The sequence below is a fragment of the Cibotium barometz genome, chromosome 32 (assembly GCF_041138505.1).
Source record: "Cibotium barometz isolate CiBa-2024 chromosome 32, ASM4113850v1, whole genome shotgun sequence".
NCBI lineage: Eukaryota > Viridiplantae > Streptophyta > Polypodiopsida > Cyatheales > Cibotiaceae > Cibotium > Cibotium barometz.
The window spans coordinates 28,224,595-28,252,365 of NC_141077.1; the positions used below are offsets into that span (position 1 = coordinate 28,224,595).

The 27,771-nt window shown below is 49.2% G+C and overlaps 1 protein-coding gene across 7 annotated transcripts in view; it reads left to right on the top strand.

Moving 5' to 3' along the window:
* Positions 1-25,165, top strand: part of LOC147620045 (uncharacterized) — a 120,479-nt gene extending 95,314 nt beyond the window's left edge. For all 7 annotated transcript variants that reach the window (XM_086772185.1, XM_086772188.1, XM_086772187.1 and 4 more), the window contains 3 exons: positions 24,219-24,341; positions 24,449-24,864; positions 24,989-25,165. In XM_086772185.1, coding sequence (XP_086628311.1) covers positions 24,219-24,341; positions 24,449-24,864; positions 24,989-25,076 — 627 coding nt within the window. In that variant the 3' untranslated portion in view covers positions 25,077-25,165. The remainder of the gene's footprint in view (positions 1-24,218; positions 24,342-24,448; positions 24,865-24,988) is intronic.
* The last annotated feature ends 2,606 nt before the right edge of the window (positions 25,166-27,771 follow it).

Consider the following 27,771-nt stretch of genomic DNA (forward strand, 5'->3'; position numbering starts at 1 on the left):
TGCACGGAGGCTATTGAGGGTGTCCAAATTTTTGGGTCTCAGTGCATTAGTACTATATGGGGTGATATCATCCACACTCTTATGGCTACTTGGGCTCGCATTCAGGGGCCCTCTCGTTCTGCGCAGGCGAAGCGTGTGATATTTATGTGGGAATGGGACCATGGCATCTTCTTCTCCTCTAGTACCACAGGTCTTACATGGCATCATGATGCTCCTCAGTGGTTGAAATCACCTTACATATTGGGGTGATTCTATTCTCTTCCGGGCTATAGCTGTGATTGTTGTATGTTTTTCTCATACTTAATAGAAGTCTCGTTTTGGGGGGAGGGGGGGGAAAACCTCCGGGCCTTTTTGCAACTTCAAGACTTGCAGTGAGATGAGCAGCTAGACCAATTAGGGTTAGGACCTGCATTGTGAGAATGAGAAGTCGGTGAGTGTATAATTGTTTTTCCTCAAGGTTCTAGACAGAGTGAGGAGTGCTGCGAGATAAGCTATGATGTATCAAGTGATGAGGAAAGGTGCGATGCTTTTGGCTATGGCTACCTGGGGGTGTGAGATTCATGGAGGACTTTACGTAAGCACCTTGCAATGGCAAAAAATCCTTTGGCAAGATTCTGATGAAGACGATTTTTCTTTTTAATGATTCTAGTTGGGTTCTACAATGTAGAGTGACAATTGGGGTTGTCTTTAAGAGTGCTCAGCTACTGTGGGGGGTTCCATACATGACAGTGTGGACAGTAGGAGAAACCTGCTCATATTTGCCTAATCTTTCCCTTGTTCAATGTAGTGGTGTTAAGCACTCCACAAGGGTCAGATGGATAGAGTCATATAATATATTTGCAATCTGGTAGACACAAATAGGTGGGCTCCCAGGTGGAGTAGAGAACTTATAAATTTTTGGACTCATTGAGTCACTTGTATAAGTTTTTTGTAGGTGTAAGCTGTGTCTAGACCAGCTGTACATGGGTAGGTTGCCCGCGGTAGGCAGTGGGCACATATGAAAGCACGAGGTGTGTGTGAGTTATCCCACATGAGGGGATTGTAATGCCTACGGGATTTTTGTATAGAAGGGGTTTTCCCTACTCTTGAAGGCAATCAATAAAATCCATTCGTTTGTTCATTTTCTCTTGTTTTGGGCATTCAAATCAGCTACAGGCAGTGCTGATTTCTGGCGATCCTGCTGAGGAAGGGGGGATTCCATCTCCCCCTTCCCCATCTCCTAATCTAGGTTAGGGTTTCTATTGTGTTTCCTTTGTTTCTAGGGTTTTTTGCCAAGTAATGGAGTTTGCTAATGCTGCTCATCTAAGGTTTAGTCATCATGCTCACCTTCTCATGGGGTACTGTCGAGTGCCCTCACAGCTGGGCTACCTTCTTGGTGGCTGCTCCGTCTTGGTGGTAGTCTGTGCGTGTTGTTTGGTTGTTGTGGCTTGCATGGTTTACACGGTTGCTAGTGGTGACCTCACCTCCTCTATTTGTGTCTCCTCCCCTCGCCTCACTCTCCCATGCTTCTTGCCCCCACTTCCCCCTTCTAACAAATACTCACTTCCTCAAGCCATTCCAGCTTGCTTCCCCCCAAAGCTGCACACACCCTCCACCCGCCTACTCACCTCCCACCAGAAATCGCCACTTTGTTGCCCTTTCTTCATGCGCTTGATACTCGCCTCCCCCTACCCTTTGTCCCTTTTCCATGTGCTCCCCCCCCACCATGTGCTGAAGCCACCGCCAGTACTGGTCATCACCGGCACCTTCTCTTGTCCTCATTGGCCATTCCACTGGGTGCCATCTAACCAGTCTTCACTCTGCACACCCATTTACACCTACTAGCCGTTGCAAGGGCGGCTGTTTCACATCAAGATATACTCACTCAATCGGTCCCCTTTTTTTCGGAGAAGAGACTTCTATTAAGTATGAAAAAATATACAAAAGGGAGATTTCAAACCGAACTAGGAGGAGATATCAACCAATCAGGTGCCTTCTGTTGCCAACAAGGTCCCATATGAATGGAAATGAAAAATAGACCATGATCCCACTCTCATAAACTGGTCGCGCTTTCTCTCTGTGGCCCTTGAAGATCCCTGGATTCTGGCCCAGGTTGCCATAAGGGTATGGATAATATCACTCCAAATCCTACAAAGGCATTGTGTGTCCAAGACAATAGTGCCCTCTATGGCCTCAGTGCATCTAGCCTTCCAGATGTGCCAGGCTGTAATACTAGCAATCATGCACTGTCCAATCTCTGTGCCACCGGGGCGTATCCTGAATCTGGCAAATCCTGAAGGCAACCCTGCTGAGCAACTCCTTGCCTGATCAAAATGACGTGACTCCTGTCGTCCCCCTCATACCTAAGTTGGGGGCCCGACCGAGTCAACCAAATGATAGCACCAAAAGATATGTAGGTATCCTTACTAATCCTGCCAAATAAATAGGTGTGCTATCACGGTCCAAATCCTCTATGCTTCCCTGCATTCCCATAGGCAGTGATAAACTGTCTCTGAAGCTCCTGCACATCTCGAACAAGTTGGGTTAACACCAACAACCGATCTCCACTGGTTGGTGCGAGTCCACCATGTAGTGAAATCCAAAAGAATGAGGAGATTTGTGCCTTCCTGTAAGAGTGCCACAGCCTCCGCCAGAAACTCCTTTGAGGTCTAAGGGTGGGGACTGTTAGCACTTTCATCCCCAGTTTCTACTCTTTTATGGTGCCCATTTGGTCCCCTTTTGTATGGTCCTTGCTTGTGGGCTGGCCACCCCTTTTTTACTATTTTTCTGGGATTTTTCCCAGCCATTCTGGCATTTTTCCAGTCGGCCATGTCCAACAGCTCCAGTCGGCCTGTTTATGAGCTCCAGTCGGCCAGCACTCCCCCACTATAAATAGTGGGTGCTGGCCTCTCATTTCTCATTCAGTCTTGTACATATTTTGCTCCCTCACTTATGAGATTAACAGTGTCTCTTGCTTGGGACTGTTTTGGTTCAGTATATTCAGCATAGTTTGCTCCATATCTCTCTCTCTCTTGCACTCTCTGTTCAGCACACTCTAGTGCCACTCTGCTTCCACTCTGTGCACTCTTTCATTGTATCATCGCTCCCAGTTTAGCAACCTTTCTGCTGCCCCAGATTCAGCCCTGTTTTCAGCACCTACTCCTCTGCGTTTTCTTCCAGATCCATAGCTTTTGCTGCTGCGTTTTCTGGACAGCACCCTGCTGGTCGCTTTTCCTTCAGATCCAATTCAGCCATCTGGCTCTTATTGATCAGCGTTTCACTGCCCATTTGGAGATTGGACTGCAAGCGGCCTGTTTTCTACAGGACAGCAGCCTTTCTTTGCTGCATTTTCCTCTCCAGTGGCCCTTTCCCTTAGGAGAGGGGGCTTGTGGTGTTGTAGGCTTTGGTGGCACTCTTGGTACCTATGGAGGACACTTCTTCTTCAGAGTTTTGTGCATTTTTTGAAATTGAGCCCAAGCTTTTGTGATGGCTGCACCGACTTCTCTTCATATGTTTGCTGAGTCTGCCAAGTTGGATGGTTCCAACTACGCCCTATGGAAGGTGAAGGTGAAATCGGCCTTGCGTGGCGTGGATCTCTGGGATTGGCTTGTTACACCGGCCAATGCCACCCCTCCCACCCTTGCTTCCGGTGGTGTGACTCAGGCACAGATTGATATTTGGCAGTCGAATGATCGACGTGTTTTCTCCTTCCTGATGTTGAACTGTCAGGATGCTGTTCTCTCTCATGTGCATACAGCAGATGCCGCACATGAAGTTTGGAAGGCTTTTGCAGATCTCTATGAGATTAAGTCTGCGGGTCGGATTTTGGCATTGGAAAAGCAACTTATGAACTTATCAGTTTCTACGTTTCCATCTTTATCTGCTTTCATCTCGAAGATGAAAGATCTCCGGGACGAGCTTGCTGTTTGTGGCAAAGATATCTCTATAGAGGATATGGCTATTCGACTGCCCTCCAAACTTCCAGAGAGTTTTGATGCATACTGTCAGTCTCTGGTTTCTTCTCCTCGTCCTGTTCCAGTTACTTGGGAGGAAGTTCTCCCCTCCGTTATGCAGATTGAGTCTCACTTTGAGGAGCGGACTGGCACCTCCAGTGGCCCTGATGGAGCTTTGGCAGCACGAGATAAAGGGAAGACTCAACAAAAGAAAGGAAAAGGGGGTTCTGACAAGAACTCCAAGGATTCCGATAAGGATAAAGACAACAAATCTTCAAAGAATAAGGACATTGAATGTCATTATTGTGGCAAGAAGGGTCACAAGTCACCCCAATGTCACAAGAAGAAGCGTGATGAAGCAGCAAAGAACTCTTCCTCACAACGGTGTCTCAACCCAAGAAGGATGATGGAATTCTTCTCTTAGCAGGTACTCGGCGTATACTTGCTCTTGTGACTTCTCAGTCACGGTCTTGGATTGTTGATAGCGGTGCTACTGCTCATATGACACCCCATCGAGATTGGTTCTAGGACTTCACTGCCAGATCAGGCGAGATCACTCTGGGTGATTCTTCTTCTGTGCCAGTACATGGTCATGGCACTATCCCCATCTTTTGTTCTGACGAGGACAAGAGGTACTTCTGTGACGTTCTGTATATTCCAGATTTGGCTTTTAACCTTTTGTCAGTGAGTGCTCTTACAACTGAGGGTGCGGAGGTGATCTTTTCTCGTTTTACCATTCGTGATAAGGCGACTGGTAGCATCTTGGCTCAGGGAGTCCAAGATAGTGGTCTCTACAAATTGACCGCTCTGCTTTCTTCTGGTGCTTCTTCTGCTCTTTGGCATGCTCTGTTTGGCCATTTGAGCTATTAGCTTCTGCAGCGAGCTTCGAAGGATGGGTTGGTTGATGGATTACTGACCATCAAGGCTCCGTCTTCTACTTGTTCCTCTTGTTTACAGGGGAAGCAACACCGAGCCGCCTTTCCGAAGGAGGCGACACACAGATCTTCGACATCACTTGCTCTCATTCATGCAGACTTATGTGATCCTATGAGTACTGCGTCTTTGAGTAAGGCATTGTACATGCTCGTGATGGTGGATGATTTTACCAGATATACTTGGGTTTTCTTTCTGAAGACCAAGGATGAGACTTTTCATCACTTCTGTGATTGGAAAGCCAAGGTGAAAAAAGAGACCGGTCACTCAGTCAAGGCTCTCAGGACCGATGGAGGGGGTGAGTTCACATCCCAGGAGTTTCAACAATATTGCAAGACACATGGCATTCGGAGACAGCTTTCTACAGCATATACTCCATCACAGAATGGAGTTGCCGAGAGGAAGAATAGGACCATTATGGAGATGGCCCATGCTATGCTTGAGCATTCTTCATCACCTCGACGTTTCTGGGCTGAGGCGGCTTCCACTGCTGTCTACATTCAGAATAGGTCTCCTACTGTTGCTCTTCCCGACAAAACTCCATATGAGGCTTTCCATGGTGAGAAGCCCTCCGTTGTTCATTCCCGGATATTTGGATGCATAGTTGTCACGGTACAAAAATACGATACCGTACGGGAATATTCGGTACGATATGAAATTTTGGGATACGGTACGATAAAATACGGTTTTTATTTTTTACACTTACAAGCTATGGAGCTTCAAGCTTGAATGTGAGGGAAGGTTGGGAGGGGAGGAGTCTACAGTGCTTGAGAAACCAGTACATGGATATGTGTCTCTCTCGGTTGGATCTCCCGATTGTCTCCAAAAAAGAACCTGGATGGGTAATGCAATACCAAAGGTCTCCCAGTGTAGCGTTTATGACTAAGAGACCGTCCTTGCACAAATACGAGGAGTGCATCTAGGGTGATAAGTTTAGGGACTCCTCTCTAGATCAAAATGGCCATGTCCAAATGTTCTCCCTCGTGCATAACTTGAGAATCTAATTGTCTAGCCTACCTATACCAGGGATCCCCAAGTGATGTAGCAAGATTCTCTCATCCTACCAGTCTACCTCGCCAGATTTTTTAGGTCTCTCCACAACCCCATATGGAATACTGAGTGGACACGAAAGTTGCGAAGTATTGCGAGCATTTGGGATCTTCGTAAAGTAGGGTTTCTATTTTTTTTTAGCATTTGGAATTTTTTTTTCAAGGGAAAAAAAAATTTGGGGGGGGGGGGGGGGGGGGGAACCTAACTCGTACCGTACGATATCGTACGAATTCGCACGGTATCGTACCGTACGACTCGTACGTACGAATAGGTTCGTACGCGTACGAGAAACAACTATGTTTGGATGTATGGCGTATGTTCATGTGCGTAAGGAGCACCGCTCCAAGTTGGACTCAAAGTCTCAACGCATGACTTTTCTCGGATATAGCACTGTGTCCAAGGCATATCGTCTTTATGATCCTCAGGCCGGTAAAGTTGTTGTGAGCCATGATGTGGTGTTCGACGAGACTTCTACATCTTCAGAGGGGGGTGGTGAGCTTCTTCTTCCTGCACCTCCTCCTCCTCCCGCTGTTACTGTTACACCTCCAGTTGAGGATACTCAATCAGATGATGATGACCATGCTCCTCCTCCGGCGAGTTCGAGCAGATCTGTACGTGGTTGGTATTATCAGACAGTTCGTGACTCTGGGTTACGTGAGCTTCCTTCTGCTCCTCCGCCTGGTTCTCTTCGGCGTTCTTCCAAAGTTACACGGAAACAAATTCATGAGGGCAACATGTTTGTTAATTATGCTCTTATGTCTACAATTATTAATGGTCCTTCTGATCCCACGTCTGTAGACAAGGCTCTTTCACATGAGTCTTGGCGTCATGCTATGCAGACAGAGCTGGATACTATCGAACGGAATGGCACTTGGATTTTGGTGCCTCGGCCTCTGCAGCATCTGGTGATTGGTGTGCGTTGGATTTTCAAATCAAAGTTTCGAGCTGATGGCAGCTTGGACAAGCACAAGGCGAGGTTGGTTGCCAAGGGTTATGCTCAGCGCCCTGGTGTCGACTTCGATGAGACCTTCGCTCCGACAGCCCGGACGACTACCATTCGCACCGTTCTTGCACTTGCAGGACATCATAGATGGCCCGTTTTCCAAATGGACGTCAAGTCGGCTTTCCTGAATGGAGAGCTTACACAGGAGGTTTATATTGATCAGCCGCTAGGATTTGTTGTTCCGGGCAAACAAGATCATGTGTACCGGCTGAAGAAGGCTTTATATGGTCTAAAGCTGGCTCCGCGAGCTTGGTACCAGCGGATTGATGAGTTCTTTCACAAGCTCGGCCTGCGCCGTTCTCATGGAGATTCGAACCTTTATATCCTCCTTGAGAGGGGGTTGATTGTTATCATTGTGGTCTATGTTGATGACCTCATCTCTACAGGTTCTTATTCTGTGCGGATCCGTTCTGTTATGGATGCTTTGGAGACAGAGTTTGAGATGACGGTTCTTGGCCTCTTGCATTATTTTCTTGGCTTTGAGATTTGGCAGACCTCAAAGGGCATTTTCTTCTCTCAACAGAAGTACACTCGAGAGATTCTCGACAGATTTCAGATGACTGGGTGCAAACTAGTATCTTCTCCTATGGATATTGGTGAGAAGCTTTCTTCACTTGATGCTTCTCGTGGGACTGATCAGGGACAGTATCGGGTTCTCGTCGGTTGTTTGGTATGGTTGACCTACTCCTGATTGGACATATGCTTCGCAGTCAGTTTATTGAGTTCCTTCTCATCCAAACCCCGTCAGCAGCATTGGCGGTGTGCTCTCAGAGTTCTTCAGTACTTGCGTGGCACTCTGGATTTTCGCATCTTTTATGGCCAAGGACGCACTCTTGTTGGATGGTCTAGGGGCTGGAGATCCAGATACACGGCGTTTGACCACTGGTTGTGTTTTTTCACTTGGGTCTGGAGCCATTTCTTGGAGCAGTAAAAAGCAGCCTACTGTGGCGCTTTCCTCTACCGAGGCGGAGTACTATGCAGTTTGTTATGCTGCATGTGAGGCGATATGGTTGCGGAGATTATTGGAGGACCTCGGCTTTCCTCCTACCGGATCTACTCTTCTTTGGTGTGACAATCAGAGTTGCATCACCATCGCCATCGCCAAGAACCCTATGTTTCATGCTCGTACGAAACACATTGAGATTCAGTATCACTATGTTCGTGAACGGGTTCTTGCTTGAGATTTGCGTTTGGAGTATTGTCCTTCCGCAGAGAATGCTGCAGATTTGATCACCAAGCCGGTTTCTCAGGCTTCCTTGGCTCCTCATCTTCGGATTCTCGGAGTTTGTTCAGCATCTGGTGTTGACAGGGGATGTTAGCACTTTCATCCCCAGTTTCTGCTCTTTTATGGTGCCCATTTGGTCCCCTTTTGTATGGTCCTTGCTTGTGGGCTGGCCACCCCTTTTTTACTATTTTTCTGGGATTTTTCCGAGCCATTCTGGCATTTTTCAAGTCTGCCATGTCCAACAGCTCCAGTCAACCTGTTTATGAGCTCCAGTCGGCCAGCACTCCCCCACTATAAATAGCGGGTGCTGGCCTCTCATTTCTCATTCAGTCTTGTACATATTTTTCTCCCTCACTTATGAGACTAACAGTGTCTCTTGCTTGGGACTGTTTTGGTTCAGTATATTCAGCATAGTTTGCTCCATATCTCTCTCTCTCTTGCACTCGTTGTTCAGCACACTCTAGTGCCACTCTGTTTCCGCTCTGTGCACTCTTTCAGGGACTCTCTGAATCTGTCCCAAGACAAGCTCCTTGGCATTCCTCACAATGTAGCTATAGAAAGGCAAACTTATCATCAGATTGGTGTCATCCATCCATTTATACACGGCGTTCGACCATTGGTTGTGTTTTTTCACTTGGGTCTGGAGCCATTTCTTGGAGCAGTAAAAAGCAGCCTGCTGTGGCGCTTTCCTCTACTAAGGCGGAGTACTGTGCAGTTTGTTATGCTGCATGTGAGGCGATATGGTTGCGGAGATTATTGGAGGACCTCGGCTTTCCTCCTACCGGATCTACTCTTCTTTGGTGTGACAATCAGAGTTGCATCGCCATCGCCATTGCCAAGAACCCTATGTTTCATGCTCGTACGAAACACATTGAGATTCAGTATCACTATGTTCGTGAACGGGTTCTTGCTGGAGATTTGCGTTTGGAGTATTGTCCTTCCACAGAGAATGCTGCAGATTTGATCACCAAGCCGGTTTCTCAGGCTTCCTTGGCTCCTCATCTTCGGATTTTCGGAGTTTGTTCAGCATCTGGTGTTGAGAGGGGGTGTTAGCACTTTCATCCCCAGTTTCTGCTCTTTTATGGTGCCCATTTGGTCCCCTTTTGTATGGTCCTTGCTTGTGGGCTGGCCACCCCTTTTTTACTATTTTTCTGGGATCTTTCCCAGCCACTCTGGCATTTTTCAAGTCGGCCATGTCCAACAGCTCCAGTCGGCCTGTTTATGAGCTCCAGTCGGCCAGCACTCCCCCACTATAAATAGCGGGTGCTGGCCTCTCATTTCTCATTCAGTCTTGTACATATTTTTCTCCCTCACTTATGAGACTAACAGTGTCTCTTGCTTGGGACTGTTTTGGTTCAGTATATTCAGCATAGTTTGCTCCATATCTCTCTCTCTCTCTCTTGCACTCGCTGTTCAACACACTCGAGTGCCACTCTGTTTCCGCTCTGTGCACTCTTTCAGGGACTCTCTGAATCTGTCCCAAGACAAGCTCCTTGGCATTCCTCACAATGTAGCTATAGAAAGGCAAACTTATCATCAGATTGGTGTCATCCATCCATTTATACACGGCGTTCGACCACTGGTTGTGTTTTTTCACTTGGGTCTGGAGCCATTTCTTGGAGCAGTAAAAAGCAGCCTACTGTGGCGCTTTCCTCTACCGAGGCGGAGTACTGTGCAGTTTGTTATGCTGCATGTGAGGCGATATGGTTGCGAAGATTATTGGAGGACCTCGGCTTTCCTCCTACCGGATCTACTCTTCTTTGGTGTGACAATCAGAGTTGCATCGCCATCGCCATCGCCATCGCCAAGAACCCTATGTTTCATGCTCGTACGAAACACATTGAGATTCAGTATCACTATGTTCGTGAACGGGTTCTTGCTGGAGATTTGCGTTTGGAGTATTGTCCTTCCGCAGAGAATGTTGCAGATTTGATCACCAAGCCGGTTTCTCAGGCTTCCTTGGCTCCTCATCTTTGGATTCATTTATACACGGCGTTCGACCACCACTGGTTGTGTTTTTTCACTTGGGTCTAGAGCCATTTCTTGGAGCAGAATCTTTGGATCTCACCCTTCCCGTCTCCAGGCTCGGGATTGGGTCCTGGCGGCTCTACCTTCCGACCTCGCTCCACACTTTCGAGATGTCAGGTTGCTTGGAAGAGGTTTCTTTCAGGTGGATTTTGATTCCGAGGACGCAGCCTCAAAGGTTTTGAAGGGCTGCCCCTTTGCCATTGGGCCCAAGGAAGGTTTTTTTTCTTCCCTACTCCAGCTATTTTGACCTTGTTGAGGAAGACCATAACCGTTTCCCGATTACTCTCAGATTCCCAAGTCTTCCTTGTGCATATTGGCCTATGCTAGAGGCCATCGGGTCTGCCTTTAGGCTGGTTCTTCAAGTGCCCCCCCTCCACACTTTGCCGACATCTTCTGCCTAAGTGGTTACTACCTCAGCGGATGCTCTCCCAAGGGTCATGGGCCCTAGTGGTCTTTTGAAGCAACGTATGGAGATTGCAGGTAAACCCGATCAGTGACGGGTTTGTCACCAACAAGGTCACTTTGCTCGAGATTGCCCTCGGGCTCGGGGTCGCAGGAGGCCTTGCAAGCGTGCTTCTCAGGCTCATCTCCCTTGGATCCTTCCCGTCCTATAGTCAGCCAGGTGTGGCGAGCTGTCTCTCACCCCCCCCCCACACCCCCGAGTGCGATTGATGGGAAGACCTCCTCGGATCTTGCACCTCAGATAGATGATGTTTCTGGGAAGAGGGATGTATCAGCTCATGCTTTTTTGCAGGGAGATGATATATCAGATCAGGATGATTTTATTGAGTCCTCTATACTTGGAGGCGGCGATATGCAGGATGCTCAGCGCAGTGGGGATCATGTATTGCAAGATTTTCAGCATGATGCCATTGCCCTTGATGCCCCGCAGGGCGCACAGGTTTCTCGTACATATGCAGGTACTATGCAGGGCCCCGGACAAGGGCATGTGAGTGGACTTTGCCCCGTGGATTATCCCGTCCTCCAACATTATGAGAGGCATCCTCAGGCTGCCCATCGTCTTCTTAGATCGGGGGATCAAACCCTCTTCTCTTCCATGAGAATCGTCTCATGGAATGTTTAGGGCCTTGGAGGGCTTCCCACCCGTGGTAGGAAACGCCTTGTGAAGGACCAGCTTCACCCTGCTATTACAGGAGGATCTATGGATATACTTTTGTTGGAGGAACACAAATTGGATAGATCTTAGTGTGGCTAAACTGGTAAGATACTTTCTGGCCACACCTTTTGGTCCTCGGCTGTTGGGACTAGAGGGGGTATTTGCATTTTAGTGGCAGCATCTGTTATGCCTCATGTTATTGGGCACGGTGTTATCATCCCTACTAGAGCGCAGTGGATCTTGATCATGCATGAGGGTCAGAAATTGGGAATCTTGAATATTTATGCACCTAACGTGAGAGGTGAAAGGGTGGCCTTTTGGGACACCATTACAAATGTCATTCCCCAGGTTGATCATTGGATAGTGGGAGGAGACTTCAATATGGTTGAGCAACCTTCTGACAAGAAGGGTGGACGTGAAGGGGGTTTACACCCTTTGGAGCGAGCCTCATGGGAGAGGTTCACGCTCTCTTTCTTTGGCAGGGATTGCTGGACTAAGGATGACTTCCAGAGAAGGCCAAATTCCTTATCTTTCTCTTGGCATAACCGCAGGAGCGGGGTTGAGATCATCTTTGCACGTCTGGACAGATTTTATGTGGATGATTGGTCCCTGGACAGAGGAGGCACCATTGCTATTATGCCTAGCACCACCAAATCCGATCATTGCCCCGTCGTTTTGTGTCTCAGGGAGCTTGGGGCTCGCTCGGCCTCTCCCCGTGTCCGTATCCCTGACTCTCTTTATCTAGATACTGACATCTCCCTTGAGATCAGAGAGAGATGGAGATCTTGTAATGGTCCTGATCCTCGTCATATTATTGTGCTGGCTTTTGAGAGGACCAGCCATCATTATCATAGCACTGCCTTGTCCAAGAAGAAGGAGGCTCTGGACAAGGAGAGAGCTATTAGGCGTAGGATTGCTGCTCTTCAGAGGGAACATGAAAAGCATCCACATGCGTCTTGGATTACAGACCTCTTGACCACAGTTAGAGCAGAGCTGCAGTTGGCCATGGACAAGAGGGCTGAGTTCGCGTTTCATGCGAACGAGGCTTTTTGGACTCAAATGGGTGGTAGACGCAACAAAGAGTTTTTTTCAGCACACAGGCCTTCCCATAGCAAGGATTCTGTGAGGTATTTGCAGGATTCACGGGGTGAGGTTCAGCTTGAGCCTGACAAGGTAAGGGGTATTGCTTCATATTTTTATCGGTCTTTGTTGACTGCAGTGGTGCCCTCTCCTCCGAGTAATGTGGCATGGCAGAAAGTCTGGGAGTGCATGCCCAAGCTCATTACAGATGTTATGTGTTCTTCCCTGGATGCCCCTTTCTCGAAGGATGAATTCCTTCACGCACTACATGCTCTGTCCAGTGGTTCATGCCTAGGGGATGATTGACATTAAACAATGGAGGCCCATCACTCTCATTGGATCTGCATATAAGATCTTAGCTAAAGCCTTGAGTATAAGGTTGCAGCCGATTCTCCAAAGGACTATCCATGATACACAGAATGGGTTCCTCCAAGAAAGGAGTATATTTGATAACAGCTTTTCTTTCTAGGAAGCTGTCGAGTGGGCAAAGTCTAGTCAGCAGCCTCTTACCATTCTTTTGCTTGATTTTGAAAAAGCTTATGAGACAGATTGGGATTTTTTGGAGGGCACTATGGCACATATGGGGTTTTCCCAAAACTGAATCAGAGGGGTGTCCTGCCTATACAAGGAGGCTCATAGCACTGTTTTAGCTTGTGGAGGGCACGGCGAGCGTTTTCAGATTTCCCGTTCGGTGAGGCAGGGATATCCCCTCGCCCCTTTACTCTACCTCATTGTAGCTGAGACTATGAGCAGGTTTCTTCGGGCTGCCCCTGGTGTTGTGGGTCTGAGGCTGCCTTTATGCACGGAGGAAAAGTTTTTGGACTTTGAGTTAGGAGATGATACGGCATTGTTCCTTGAGGCTTCACATGCTTGTTTATGTGCTTTCCGCACAGCCTTTGGAGGCGTTTTGTTTGGCAACAAGAGCTACTATCAATTGGCATAAATCAATTGGTTTTTGCATCAGTGATTCTCCTCTTGCAGATTGGGGTACAGATGTTGGTTTTACTTGGGTTGAGAGAGGATGCTATGCCAGATACCTTGGTTGTCAGGTGGGCGTTGACATCTCCCCTCCTGCACAACAGTTTGCTCCGGTGCTCTTAAGCATTAAAAGAAAACTTCATCACTGGAGTAGGAGGAAGCTCAACTTGGCCTCTAGAGCTTTGGTGGTTAACCAAGTTTTGCTAGCCACGTCTTGGTTTATTTCTTCATGTTGGATTTTTCATAAGGGCTGCATTGGCCAGCTTCGTCGCCTTATTCGGAACTTTCTTTGGTCAGGGCTTGATGGAAATGCATACACCAAGGCCAGAGTTGCTTGGGAAACCATTATCAGGCCTAAGCAGGAAGGGGGATTGAATATCATTGACCCCGAGGTGCAATGTAAGGCTTTGCTCTGTAAGCTTGTTGTTAGGGGCTTTCTTCTAGGCACTGAGCCGTGGAAGGACTTTCTCATGCAGCAGATCACGAAGTGTGTCCCTGTTCGTGGAGGTGACTGGACTCCCAGCTCATGCTTTATTTCTTCAAATGCAATTCACCGCTCCGCTTCGTCCCCCCTGGTTAGGTCCCTCCTATGGGCCTGGGACTGCCTGAGGAGTTTTTTGGTACACATCCCCCCACGTTCAGCGGAGGAAGCTAACCAGCAGCCCATTCTGTGGAATGATTTGATCTTAGATGTGCATGGTAGGCCTCTTGGGGCAGCTATGCATATTCTCTAGGCTGGCTGGGAGACCCTATGCCCCACAGTGCTGGCTTGGAAGAGGTTTCAGAGCCTTACCGAGGTGCAAAGATTGGATAATATCACGCAGCATTTGAGAGGTTCTAGCCAAAGGATTGCACAAATTGATGCAGCCATTCCCAACCACTGGATTACTGGATCTTTTTTGGAAGGTCGTCATCATTCTTGGTTTGGGGTTTTCTCTGGGATAGGTGTTCCTCTTCAGGTTATGGGTAACTCCTTGCCTAGGGAGGATGATGTATCGGTCTTTTTTTCTGTACAGGATGGATGGCAGCTAGAGAGATGTGATGTGCAGGACCTTATTGAGGGCCCCCAGATTCGTCCAGTCAGAGTTGTTGGCAGGTTAGGGAAGCACGTCTTTGTTGACCCTCCCCCAGGGATGATCACAAAGAGTGTTAGCCTTTGGTTGTATGGTGGCTGCCCTATCACACATTTGCCTTGGGACCCTGGTGAGTGGGGAGTGGAAGGATGCTTTAAATCCTTTGACAAGCATGCCTTTTTTCAGTTATACGGTGTGGAATGCCAGACATCTTATCTTGGGACACATTCAGAGTGTCCCACCCCATTGGGAGTCTTACGGCATTTCGATTGACATTCAGAGGGCATTTTGGCGGTGGGTGGGAAGTCGTCTTGCACATTCCATGAGACAATCCTCATGGACAAGACGGTGTTTTGACCTATGACCGAAGCAAACGCTGGGCCGGGGTTGAAGCCCTCCTCTCATAATGCTGAAGGAGGGGGTAATCTTTGGGACAAATTCCACTATCATTCCCATGTCCGGGACACTGCACAGTGTCCACATAAGTGCAAGATACATGATTCCCATGCAAGGCACCGTGACCTAATACATCTTTTTGTGCATTCTGTTGTTTATCTGCATAATCTTTCAAGCCCTGTACATCCTGCAAACTACCCTGCCCAAGCAGGGAGCACTCAACAATGTCATCCTGGCCTGAGGCACCATCCTTTTGCATGGATGATCCAACGGTCTCACCACTATGATTCAAAGTATCACCATCCTGTTGTGCATGACCTGAGGGAGGGGTCCCAGCGTCCCCACGCAGAGGATGGGCGCGTGACATGACCCACCACACCTGACGGACCACTGGATGGGCTGGGGCCATAGGCTATGTCGAGGGGGAGGCGTGTTTACGCTGCCTCTTACGGCCCCTAGCTCTAGGGCAATCCCGGGCAAAGTGCCCCTGTTGGTGAAAAACTGGGCACTAGCAAGGTTTAGCAGCAACCTCCATACGTTGCTTCAAAAGACCGTTAGGTCCCGGAAGCAACACAAAATCATCAAGAGTCTCATCACAACCAGCGAGCACCATAACCCTTGGGACAACATTCGCCGAGGCAGTGACCACCTGGGTTGATGAAGTCAGTGGGTGCTGCTGCTTGTATTGGTCTATGAGGGGGTGTCTGCTCTGGGAGCCCTCTATTATATACCTAAGCCTCTTCAGTAGGTCGGTAAGGTAGGGTAGGGCGGCACCTGAAGGACCTGTCCAAACGATGACCTGATGGCCTCCAGCATAGGCCAATATGCACGACGAAGACTTGGGAATCTGAGAGTGATGGGGACATTGTTTCGGTCTTCTGCCCACGGTATCGAAGTAGCTAGAATAATGTTGGAAGAACATCGTTCTCGGAACCGGCTGCCCTCCAGTACAAAAGAGGCTGAATCCTCATCATCAAAGTCGACTTGGAAGAATCCTCTCCCAAGTAATCTGACATCCTTGAAGTGTAGAGTAAGGTCGGAGGGCAACGCCACGAGGACGCAGTCACGGGCCTAGAGACGGGAGGAATGAGACCCAAATACTTTGCCAATGAGGGTCGTCTGTGTCTTTTTCAATTTCGGCAAAAAGAGTCGCAAACTGAGCTTTCGATTCCACGTTCGCCTATCCGATTCTACATCTACCTGTCCGCTCCTGTCCGCTTCCGCATCCGCGTATCCACGTTCACCTATCCGCGTCCACCTGTCCACTGAGCACTCCTGTCCGCGCCCACCTATCCGCTCCTGCCCGCGTCCGTCTGACTGCTCTCGCATCTACCTGTCCGATTATGCCTGTCCGCGTCATCCACTCAGTCCACTTCTGCGTTCGCCCTCTACCCGCGTCCGCTCTAATGATCGCGAATTGTGGCCCATCTAGAGCAGTCCAATGGGCTGACTTGTTTACACAGAAAGGGGGAAATACAGTAATCACCACAGAGTAGCAAAATTGACAAACACCAAAGCTGTTAGGTTACTTTTGGCAGGTCTCAACAACGCAATAAAAGGAATGTAGCTACTTCTAGTACCTAGGAAGGAGACCAATGCACTAGGAGCTCATGCAAAGGCCGGCCTCCGGTGCATACGTGACATATTGGTGATACAAGAAGAAAGCCATGCCAAGTAATACAAAGCCGAAGCTCAACATATTGAAGAGATGACCCAAAAGCTCACCTCAATGGAAAAGGAGATGGAGGGAAAGGACGCCATGATCCAACAACTTCAAGCCCAAGTGGAGACCCTCAAGAACGACATGGCCATCACCATGGAGGATCCTCGACCCACCACCTCTACTTTTTTCACTTAAAGTATGATAGAGAAAGCTCTCAAGAGGCTACATCATGGGAGATCCGCAGATTATATAGGGATACAAGGTGAGCACTTCTCTTATGCCTCTACCACCATAGCTCCCTTCCTTATACATCTCTTCAATAGGGCACTTGTAAAGGGCTTCCCACACACATGGAGCATGAATATCATTACCCCCAATGTCAGAACAACAATGACGAATTGCATTTTCCCTTGAGCAGATGCCATCCGCAGATTGAGAAAAAGTATTCTGGAGAAATTGTGGAAATGATCGTCGTGTGAGCTGCGAGCTCCCCACGCACCTGCCTACTTGCCGTCGCCTTCGCCCCTTCCCCCTACTCGTGCCCAATCCTCGCACCCCTGCCCGTTTTGTCTTCGCCTCCTCCCCCTGCTCGTCGCCTTCCATCTGCCCCCACCTCCGTGCCCCCTCCCCCCCTCTTGCCCCCTGCCTCCGCCTGTGCCCCCCTTGTTTCCGCCTTCGCCACCCTACCCGCCAGCACCATTTGGGGCCTCTTCTCATTTTCACCCCCTTCCCCCTCTTCGCCTGCCTTTTCCTCCCCTTGTCTCCACCTTCGCTCTCCCCCACCCCCCGGCGGCCTTTCCGTTTGCGCCTCCCCGCCAGCCCCCGCCCTCCTCTCTCCCCTTTTTCTTTTTCTTGCTACTCTCGTTCACTTTCCTCCACCCCCCCTCCCCCCCCTTCGCTCATGCCTCTTGCCTTGTTGCCTTCCCCCTTTTTTCTCCGTCGTCGTTTTTGGCAGAGCCCTCAGCTTGTGGGCAGTTCTTTACTTTCGGCAAGTTGCGGCCTCTTCTGGTCTTCGCCCCCAAGAGGACTCCATTGCAGCCGCTTTGTCTCCCCCGAACGAGGCCGCCGTTACCTACCTATCATTTTCAGAAGCGGACCTGCAGAATCCCGCTATACGACTGACGCATCCCTAGAGGCCTCCACCCTAGTATGCAAAATCGTCGGTAGCTGCCCCGCGCGTGGCCAACTCAGGGATCTTCTTCAAGCTATCCTACTAGCTGCGCCTACAAAGATCGCAGATATTCATCCATTGGGGCATGGCTACTATCAGGTTGAGTTCGATTCACCAGCGGCGTCTGATGTTGTCATGCAGCTGAGCCCCGTTGCATTGCGTACGGCTCAGGGCTTCTTTGCACAATGGCAGCACGGCTTCAACCCAGCATCGGACACTCTAGCTGGAGTTTCAGGCTTTCCTGTGGCAATATGCTTTCCAGGCCTCGGGAAGGAATACCTTCCTCTTCTCCCGGTGATTGGTGGTGCCATCGGGAGAGATGGAATCCCCCCCCACCGCTGCCTCGGCCCTTGCACGAGCAGCCGGGATTCCATCTCTACGCATCTGTGTTGCCTCACTGGATTCTGTGCCACACATGATAGCTATTCCCAGCCTTCGGGGTGACCCCATTATGCAGAGAGTGAATACTCCGGCCTTGCAGGCAGATTGGTCATCAGACCAAAGCTTGCCCTTGGCGTCAGTCTAGGAGACCCCCCCTGGTGGTCCCCCCTCCTCCTTCCCGCTCAGATCCGCACCAGATGGCCGAGGGAGGAGCAGGTTCCCAGACCGTGGAGCATCAAGTACCGACCATGGATGACCCATCAGCTGGAGAGTGCCGGGCGATCAGCCCCCACCCTAGTCGCCGGCCGAGCACCAGAGCTGAGCGTCGTCGCAGTGCGCACCAGGCTAGCAGCATGCAGGAGGATTCGGTTCTGTCAGAGAACCGTTACAAGCACTTATCCCAGCACCCACCCACAAACGGCGGGTCCCCCCAGTCACACAGAGAGCACCCCCCCCCCCCCCTCGCGGGCGCGGATGTGGCGACCGATTCCTCACAACTCCTCTTCTAGCCCTTAGTGCCCAGTGGGGCCGGTTGACCCCATCCTCTCTCCGTCGAGCCTTCCGCAGCAGCCTTCCTCTCCGATGGATGCCTCTTTGCAGCATCCCTCTCCAGCCTGTCTGACTTCCCGCTCCCCCTCGCCTCCTCCTCCAACTTGTCCCCACCCTCACCTCTGACTCTATCCGGTAGTCGCTCCATCTGCCCCTTCCTCTTCTTCCGTGCCCTCCATCATCCCCCCCCCCCCCCCCCCCGCCTCTCCAAAGTATTCCCGTTGACCCCCCCGCAGCCCCTAATCCAGAGAGGAGACAGCCAACGAGCTCCGTTCGTCGCCTGATTCATCGCTTCTTTGAAGCGGTGGAGATGACCATTACAGCCTCACCAGTGAGGATTCTCCCACCTGAGTCTCCAAGCGGGCCCCCTAGGAGCTTGGGGCAGCCTATGGATTATAGTTTCTTTCGGTGTCTTCCGACGGAAGGGACAGACAGTTTTGAGGAGTCGTGGCCCCTATTCAGATATGCGTGGTCTTCCACCACTCCAAACCCTCTACGCTAGAGAATGGCACGCGTATTTTCTCTTACCCCTTGAGTGCAACCCAGGGACAGAGTGGGATTCAGAGTCGGTGGCCACTGCTATCACATCATCTTCGGGATCTCCACATCATTGACGTTCTTACTCATCTATGGCCTCTGGCCAGGATGGAGCATGATGGATCAGCCCACAAAGACCAGGAAGGGGAGATGGTGACCTCCAACCTGGAGGTGCTACTCTTTGTGTTCATGCATACCTCTATCGCAGTTCCTCTCCCCCCTTCTTATACAGGTATCTTCAGTGTGATCGATAGAGCACGGAGTATGCATACTCTCGCTTGGACAAAGTGGCAGTACATGGAGGGCAGGATACATGCCCACTTGGCACAACTTCGCACCAGGTCAGGTTGTGACTATTCCCCGTCTAAACCCGTGCCCAAGACTCTTCAAGGGGAGAGCAGTTCCGATAGTTCCGCCTCACACAGAGTTTGATATTTTGAGGATTGTCTCAGGGAACATTCAGGGTTTAGGGGGCCCTTAGTGTTTTCATAGACGAGGCATCCTTAGAGGAGGGCTTCAGCGAGCTATCATGGGGGGACCTATCGACATTGTTTTCCTCCAAGAACATCACCTTATTGAGGGGCGCACCTGCCGCTGCGAGAAGATTTCACAAGGTAGGAGCCATACTTTTTTGGTCCCCATCCTTCGGCCCTTTGGCCCTTCAGCGAGCTATCATGGGGGGACCTATCGACATTGTTTTCCTCCAAGAACATCACCTTATTGAGGGGCGCACCTGCCGCTGCGAGAAGATTTCACAAGGTAGGAGCCATACTTTTTGGTCCCCATCCTTCGGCCCTTCAGCCCAGGGACGCAGGGAGGAGTGTGTCTCTCTATTAGTGAGCAACTTCTGCCATCGGTGACAGGATCAGGAGTCATACTTCCAGGACATGCTCAGTGGCTTACCATTATGATGGGTGAGGATAGCGTTGGCTTCCTCAACATTTATGCCCCGAATACTGCTGTAGGTAGAGCTATATTTTGGAGCACTGTCCGATAGGCCCTTCCTCAGGCTGATTGTTGGTGCATGGGTGGTGACTTCAATATGATAGAGGCAACAGAGGACATACTTGGAGGTGGTACGGCCACAGTCTCAGGAGCGGAGTACTCTACCTGGGAGGAGATGATATTGATTCTTAGGGGATAGGACCCTTGGCATCTCCCAGAGTTCGGGCGTAACCCTGGGAGTCTTAGTTTCTCTCGATTTGATAGGCAGAGCACTGGCCCCAACCTCTCTCGGCTAGACAGGTTTTACATCGATGAGTGGGCTTGCAGTCGCAGAGGTATGGTTGGTATTCTGGCAGGCACTACTTTCTCAGATCATGCCCCAGTTATTTTGTCCCTAGAGGACCCATGGAGGCATGACAGGCATGTGAGCTCCAAGATTCCAAACAGCCTCATTGAGGACCCCGAGATCTAAAGCCGGATAGAGCAGATATGGGTAGGACTGGGCTTTTCCTAAGGCTCTACAGCGTGCACTTTGGATGATGGCTTGGGGGAGATCAGTGTTTTCTTACAGGATGCAACCCGGCGTAGATTGGAGGGATTTTGGGAGTAGGAGAGGAGCCTAAGGAGGGGCCTAGCCTCTTTACAACGTCTACAAGAGAGTTTCCCAAACAGCCCGTGGATTGAGAATCAGATTTTTGCCGCCCGCACAGAGATTCGGTCCATTGAGGAGAGGAGGGTGGAGTATAGATATCATGCTAGGGCTAGCCTTGGGCCAGTGGGACAGAGTTACTAGAGATTTCTTTGAGATAGCAGGCCCCCATAGGAGGAGAGACGGTAGTCATAGGTTGCGTGGCCAGGATGGAGCTATTGTTTCTGACGCCCCACATGTGAGAGTCATCGCCACGGATTTCTTCCGATCTCTTCTTGTTGGTGCCCCTTTATCCGCCCAAGTGATGGACGCACGCGAGAGAGTCTGGAGGCACACAACAGAGGTGGTTCCCTCCCTCCTCTTATTGACCCCTTTCACTTCAGAGGAGGTGGCGGAGGCAGTGAGGGCATTACCCAGGGCAAATGCCTAAGGGTGGATGGACCTCCTGTCTCTTTCTTTCTTCACCATTGGGACCTCATGGAAGGTGGCCTTCACGCTGCCTTCAATGAGATTATGCTCACAGGTGCCATGCGAGAGCGGCTCATAGAGGGCCTGATTCATCTGATTCCCGAGGGTGGTGACAGATTGGAGATCCGACGGTGGAGACCCATCACCCTTCTAGGGACGGCCTATAAGATTTTGGCCAAGGCCATTAGCCGGCGACTTCAGCCTTCTCTCCCACACTTGATCCATGACACTCAAACTAGTTTTGTTCAGGATCGGAGCATTCTGGACAACATCTTTACCTTTTAGGAGGCGATAGCTTTGGCCACGATGCGGCAGCAGGACCTCATTGTGCTTCTCCTAGACTTTGAGAAAGCTTATGACAGGGTGGATTGGAGCTTTCTAGAGGGAACTATGAGCCGGACGAGATTCCTCATGGAGTGGATTCATGGAGTCTCGAGACTTTATTCAGCATCACACAGCCAAGTTCTCATTCAGGGAGCCCGAGGCGACAGATTCTCGCTTTCCCGCTCAGTTTGACAAGGTTGTCCTCTAGCACCGTACCTCTTTCTATTTGTCACCGAGGACATGAGTAGTTTTCTCTCTGCCTAGGAGACCGGACTTTAGGGATTGTGCCCTCTCCTTCTCACACAGGAGGAGCTGTTGGACTCAGAGTTTGCAGATGACACAGCAGCCTACCTTGCAAGAGATGTTGGGCATCTCCAAAGATTCCTGGAGGCGATTGAGATTTTTTGTCGTCATCAGGAGCGCAGATCAACTGGCACAAGTCGTGTGGTTTTTGGGTAGGGTTAGCACCCACCCCGACTTGGCAACCAGTTGAGGCTTTCTAGGAGGGGCACTCCAGTTCGCTACCTCTGTTGCCAGGTTAGCATTGACATCTCTCCCGAGCAGCAGCTCGCTCTGCTTCTTCTGAGTATTCGTAAGAAACTTTTATACTGGAGCTCGACGAGGCTATCCTTAGCAAGCAGAGTGGTGGTGGCAAACTAGGTACTTCTTGCCACCATGTGGTACATCACTTCGTGTTGGGCCTTTTCTTGGGCATGTATTGGCCAGGTACAACATTTGATCCGGAACTTTTGCGGGCCGGAAGTGATGGGCGGCCAGCCAGGACCAAGGTGGCATGGAGAATGATCATTTAGCCACGTAGTAGAGGGGGGCTTCGCCTCATCGATCCCGCTATTGGCGAGCCCTGGAAGGACTTCCTCTTGTCTCGGATTTCAGCCCGCACTCCGCGCCTTGGGGGCCCGTGGCCACAGAGTACTAGATGGATTTTCACAGAGATGTGAGCCCGTGGTTTTAGCCCAGCCTTTGAGGACAGATTCACAGCTAGTCGACTTCATGCTTGGGCAATGTGTTCTAGTTGCCTCAGAGGAGCAGCTTCAGTAGCCCTTGGTTTGGAACCCCCTGATCCGTTTACCCAGTGGCCACATCCTAGGGGCCCGACAGCATATATCCTGGGGTGCCTTGAGCATGGGACCAGCCAGGTCTCTCAGAGATTGGATTGCACACAGGATGTTACCTCAAGAGGAGCAAGAGAGAGGCATGACAGGGATCCGGGGTAGAGAGAGGCTCAGCATCGACATAGACTCGGCTATTCCCCAGGAGTGGCTGACTCCTATTCCAGACCCGACCCCTCCAGTGTGGTTAGGTGTGTTTACCAGACACGATATTCTTAAGGCGGTCCATGGAGCAGATGAGATTAGTGGTCTGCTTACTTTCTCTATCGGATCCCATGGCAGACTAGAGAGATCAAAGCACCCCTTGGAGGATCTCAGAGTCTGCACCTTGCAGAGGGTGAGGGTGATTGGTTTTTGGGCACGGGAATGGCACATCGATCCAGCACTGGCCAAGGTGGCCAGGGAGAGACTATGGCGGCTATGGATTTGGGAATGCCGACCTCTCACGCGGTTGTAGTGGGACCCGGGAGAGTGGACATGGCATGATCCTGCAGATCAGGAGGAAACTCTAGATGCCCCCTTCTTTGCATATACAGCGTGGCTTGGCCGTAGGATCCAGATGCCGCACCAACAGATACATCAGAGTTGCACACATTAGCAGGCACCACATTGTCATGCGGATTGGCATCTACCAAAGATAGAAGATACTGACCGCATCCTTGGATATGTTAGTGACTCTTCAGAGAGTTAAAAGACACATTAATGGAACCGTTGGGACATCCTACATCTTTTCAGCTCAGTCCGCTCTGTCATTGTCATCTCGCCTTGTTTATTGAGTCTTGTAGTCATTGCATCATTCCGCCCTGTGTGTTCTCCATCTCAGTGTGATCAATGATTGTGTGCAGTGAGGGGCATGTAACAGCTTCTTGGAAGTAATAGAATATTCTTGTGCATTGTAGTCTCAAGTTGAATGGTACATAACTGCAAGATCTACAATTTGGGTTTTTAACATAAATCTTAGATTTTTTGCTTGCATTCTTTTACAAAGTAGCTTTATGCATGACACAATGTAGTATGTCTGGGAGTCCTCAACACTCTGAGGACACTTTAAACAGACTTGACTGCAAGCATAGTGCAAAACAATCTTGTAGGCAACTTAAATGGCATCACCTGAGACTGCAAAATAATAATGTCGTAGGAACTTGAATATGGCATCAGCGGCACCATTGTGATGGTAGCTATCTCAGTTATGTTTACTTTGTATCATAAGCCCCATTAGCATCCTCAATGCATTTTAAATCCTTACAAATCCTGTAATGGCAATCAGTTTGATAGCAGGTATTTCCTAGAGCTTCTCTCATCACAACTTTATCATTCTCTTAGTTTATTGTCACACCTCTTTGCACTTAAAATAGGTTTAGCCTCAAAGAAGCACAGCCCTTTACTCTCCAAAAAACCACATGAAGTTATGGTTGTCCTAGAAGACCTGGTCTTGTTATGGAGCCTGTAAGTCTGATTTATCTTTAGGATTATAGCCAGATTTCAGCTTTTAATGACCAACCCTACATTGCTTAACTATTTTTGAGATGTTTCCTCATGTGGCCATATGAGAGGACAGGTTCAATTTGTTGCTCATTGTTTTGCAGAGAGCTGTCCATTCTCGTGACATGAGCATCCTTGAATCTATTTTTGATGAAGAGACAGAGTCCGCCTCGGGCAATGATGCAAATGTGGAGGATCCCGTCTCTGAGGACGAGGAGATCTTACAAGTATGCACCATTTACTTAGGCTCATCTTCACAACACCATTTACTTAGGCTCATGCATACACTAAAAGTGTCATTTCTCAGAGACATCGGATGCTGTTGAGTTTGCAGAGTCCAAGTCCAGATCAGTCCCAGAGAAGGGGTCATGACTTGGATTTTGAAGGTGATTTGAGTGGTCGAAGATCAGTGTCACGGCAAGGCAGTGAACAGTCTGAAGTTTTTGCAAGATCAAGGGAGCTTTCACAGCTGTCCGATATGCTCGCTATCTCTAAAAATCCTGTGTCACGGAACAGCCTTGATGATCTTGAGACGCGTACTTTCCAGGTGGTGGGGCAGTTGACAACACAGAGGGTGCCATCCTTATCAGATGAGCAACCACAACAGTGTAACTTAATGCTCTCTGCAGTGTCAAGCCCAACAGCAATTGTCCCAGATCATCACTTTGAGCAGTTGGAAGAAAACATTGGTTTAGGAGATTGGGAGAGTGATGGTGAAGGAGGCAGCAGCTTTGCACACAGCAGCCCAAGGTAACAGAACACTGCCTTCATAATAAAAGTTAGTTTAGCATCTGTTTCTTTTGAGTGGATGGTGTTTAATCTGGTTCTTAATCTGGTTCATGATCTGCTTATAACATTTTATTATTTGGTTCAGGAGGAGTGCAAAAGATGAACACCATGATGGTGCATCTGCAAGTTCCAAAAACACTGGAAAATTATCTGATTTAGACAAAAGAGTTTGATCTTGACTGTTAATAAATTTGATGATCTCAATGGATTCTTTGTTTGTAGGGTCCAACAAATTCTCAACCAATATGAGTTCATCGTAAAAGCATCTAAAGTTATGTTTCACATGGTCTACGTGAGCAAACAGGCTCATTAGTTGTTGTAAATAGTGTTAAGTATCCATGGTGTTGCTATTGAATCATCATGAAACTACATCTGGTTCAGCTATCCTTGAATTTTAAGCTAGATACAGTCTCTCTGCCTCCTCGCTTCCTCTTGATTTCCTCCTCATGCATGGCACTGAAGTCCAGGGATGGCATTTAGAATTGAGGATGAGAGCAACAGCTGAAAATGGAACTTAAATGCGGGATCTTTCAATTAGGATCCCCATGTGTGTGTCTCTGTGTGCGCGCGCGTATGTGTGTGTGTGAGATGTTGAAGTTAATCTCCCTTCTCTCTCCACATGGCATGCAATGGCTTCTAGATATCCCATATGGCGTCGATTCGATTTGTCCATCATAGTATATAGGGGTAAAATACCCTTGGCCCCCTCATATCCCCCTCCTTTATGGTGGACACATGGGATTTCAAGGGAGTGGGGGGGCGGCGGTTGTGGCCATTCTCTTCTTGGTCACCTGTGTAATTGCCAACATGGTATCAGAGTTTGGTCGTTGTCTGCTGCTGTGTATGCTTGTTGTGGAGCTCGCTTGTGGCGTGCTGAGATGGTACCAGCATCTGTGTCTGTATGAGGGCTTGGGAGCTGTTTGGGAGAAGGTGGCTGGGTTTAAGTCTTCTCTGTAACGAATGGGGGGCACCACCTGTCTGATGGTGGGTGTGATGAGCGCCTGTCTCAGTATGGGCTCCCCGTGGTGTCGCGGTCATCTGCACCATTATGTCGAAAGGAGGCTTAGATTCCACATGGCATGCGATGGCTTCTAGATATCCCATATGGTGTTTCGATTTGTCCATCATAGTATATAAGGGTAAAATACGATTGGCCCCCTCATATCCCCCACCTTTATGGTGGACACGGGATTTCAAGGGAGTGGGGGGGGGCCTGGCTGGTTGTGGCCATTCTCTTCTTAGTGGCCTGTGCATAGTTGCCAACATGAGAGAAAGAAAGAAAGAAAGAAAGATTTTATTAACGTCTTCCAAAAGACCGAATGAGAGAGAGAGAGAGAGAGAGAGAGAGAGAGAGAGAGAGAGAAATGAAATGAAATGATATATTAACGTCTCTAAGAGGCCATAGTGGCCTATGAGACCAAAACTGAGAGTACATCTGAAGTTGGTGTCTCATCAAAGAGAAAAAGTACAATAAACTGATTGTCCTACAATTATAAGAACAGAACTGCAAGACTCCGAGATGATACTGAGTAGAAAATACTAGAAAATACTGAAAAATGTATATCAGGTAGATCCATGTATGCTGATCAGTTGAAGTGTTGCCCTCTCCTTAGATCAAGTATCTCCGCCATGGGGCCCCTTGGATATCAAGTGTGAAAGGACACTCTACATATAATATTTTGTACTTCTATATTATATGGATGTGACACACACTGTCTAGAATGGAGAGGTCGTAGAAGCGAGGTAGGCGCATCCGATGCCAAGCAATAATGGCTCTGATCTGGCGATGGTGAGGATGCCGTGGTCGGGATCCTGGTGGGCGTGGCTGACGAGCACGACATAAGATAACTGCTCTATCAGTGGTGACTCCCTGGGAGCATGGTCGGTGCCCTGATGGCCCAATGGAGGAGATATCAGGAGGTGTGTGGGCTGGGTTGCCGGTGCTGGTGCCGAAGAAATCTGTCAAGGTCCTCTGTCTAGGTACATCATGGCTCGGCCTCCTGTCTACCAAGAGGGTCTCTCTGTGTCTCCTGAGCTCAAGTAGAAATAATCCCAGGCATCTCTGATCTCAAGTAGAGAGAAAGAAAGAAAGAGAGAGAAATGAAATGAAATGATATATTAACGTCTCTAAGAGGCCATAATGGCCTATGAGACCAAAACTGAGAGTACATCTGAAGTTGGTGTCTCATCAAAGAGAACAACTAAATGAGACTAAAAAGTACAATGATTTGATTGTCTTACAATTATAAAAACAGAATTGTAAGACTCCGAGATGATACTGAGTAGAAAATACTGGAAAATGTATATCAGGTAGATCCATGTATGCTGATCAGTTGAAGTGTTGCCCTCTCCTTAGATCAAGTATCTCTGCCATGGGGCTATCTAGAATGGAGAGGTCGTAGAAGCGAGGTAGGCGCCTCCGATGCCGAGCAATAATGGCTCTGATCTGGCGAAGGTGAGGATACCGTGGTCGGGATCCTGGTGGACATGGCCGACGAGCACGACATAAGATGACTGCTCTATGAGCGAGAGAGAGAGAGAGAGAGAGAGAGAGAGAGAGAGAGTTATATTAACATCTATGGAAGACCTCAAGGGTCTATGAGACCACAAGTAATAGAATGGTACCATGGAAAGAACTAAAAAGGAAATGAAAAAAATGGAAAAAACACCAATGTGCGTATACATCAAGATTGCAGATGATTGTCCTATGAGCCCTCCTCAGCCATTACCAATCTCAGGGCAGAAAGAGGGTCAGGCTTGTGTGATGAGAGCATGTCATGTCGATCAGCGAAGAACCTCCCATACATGTCTCTGTGTGGTGGACGGTCCTGATGCTTAGAGTCGGGGGCATATGGCTCATAGAATGGA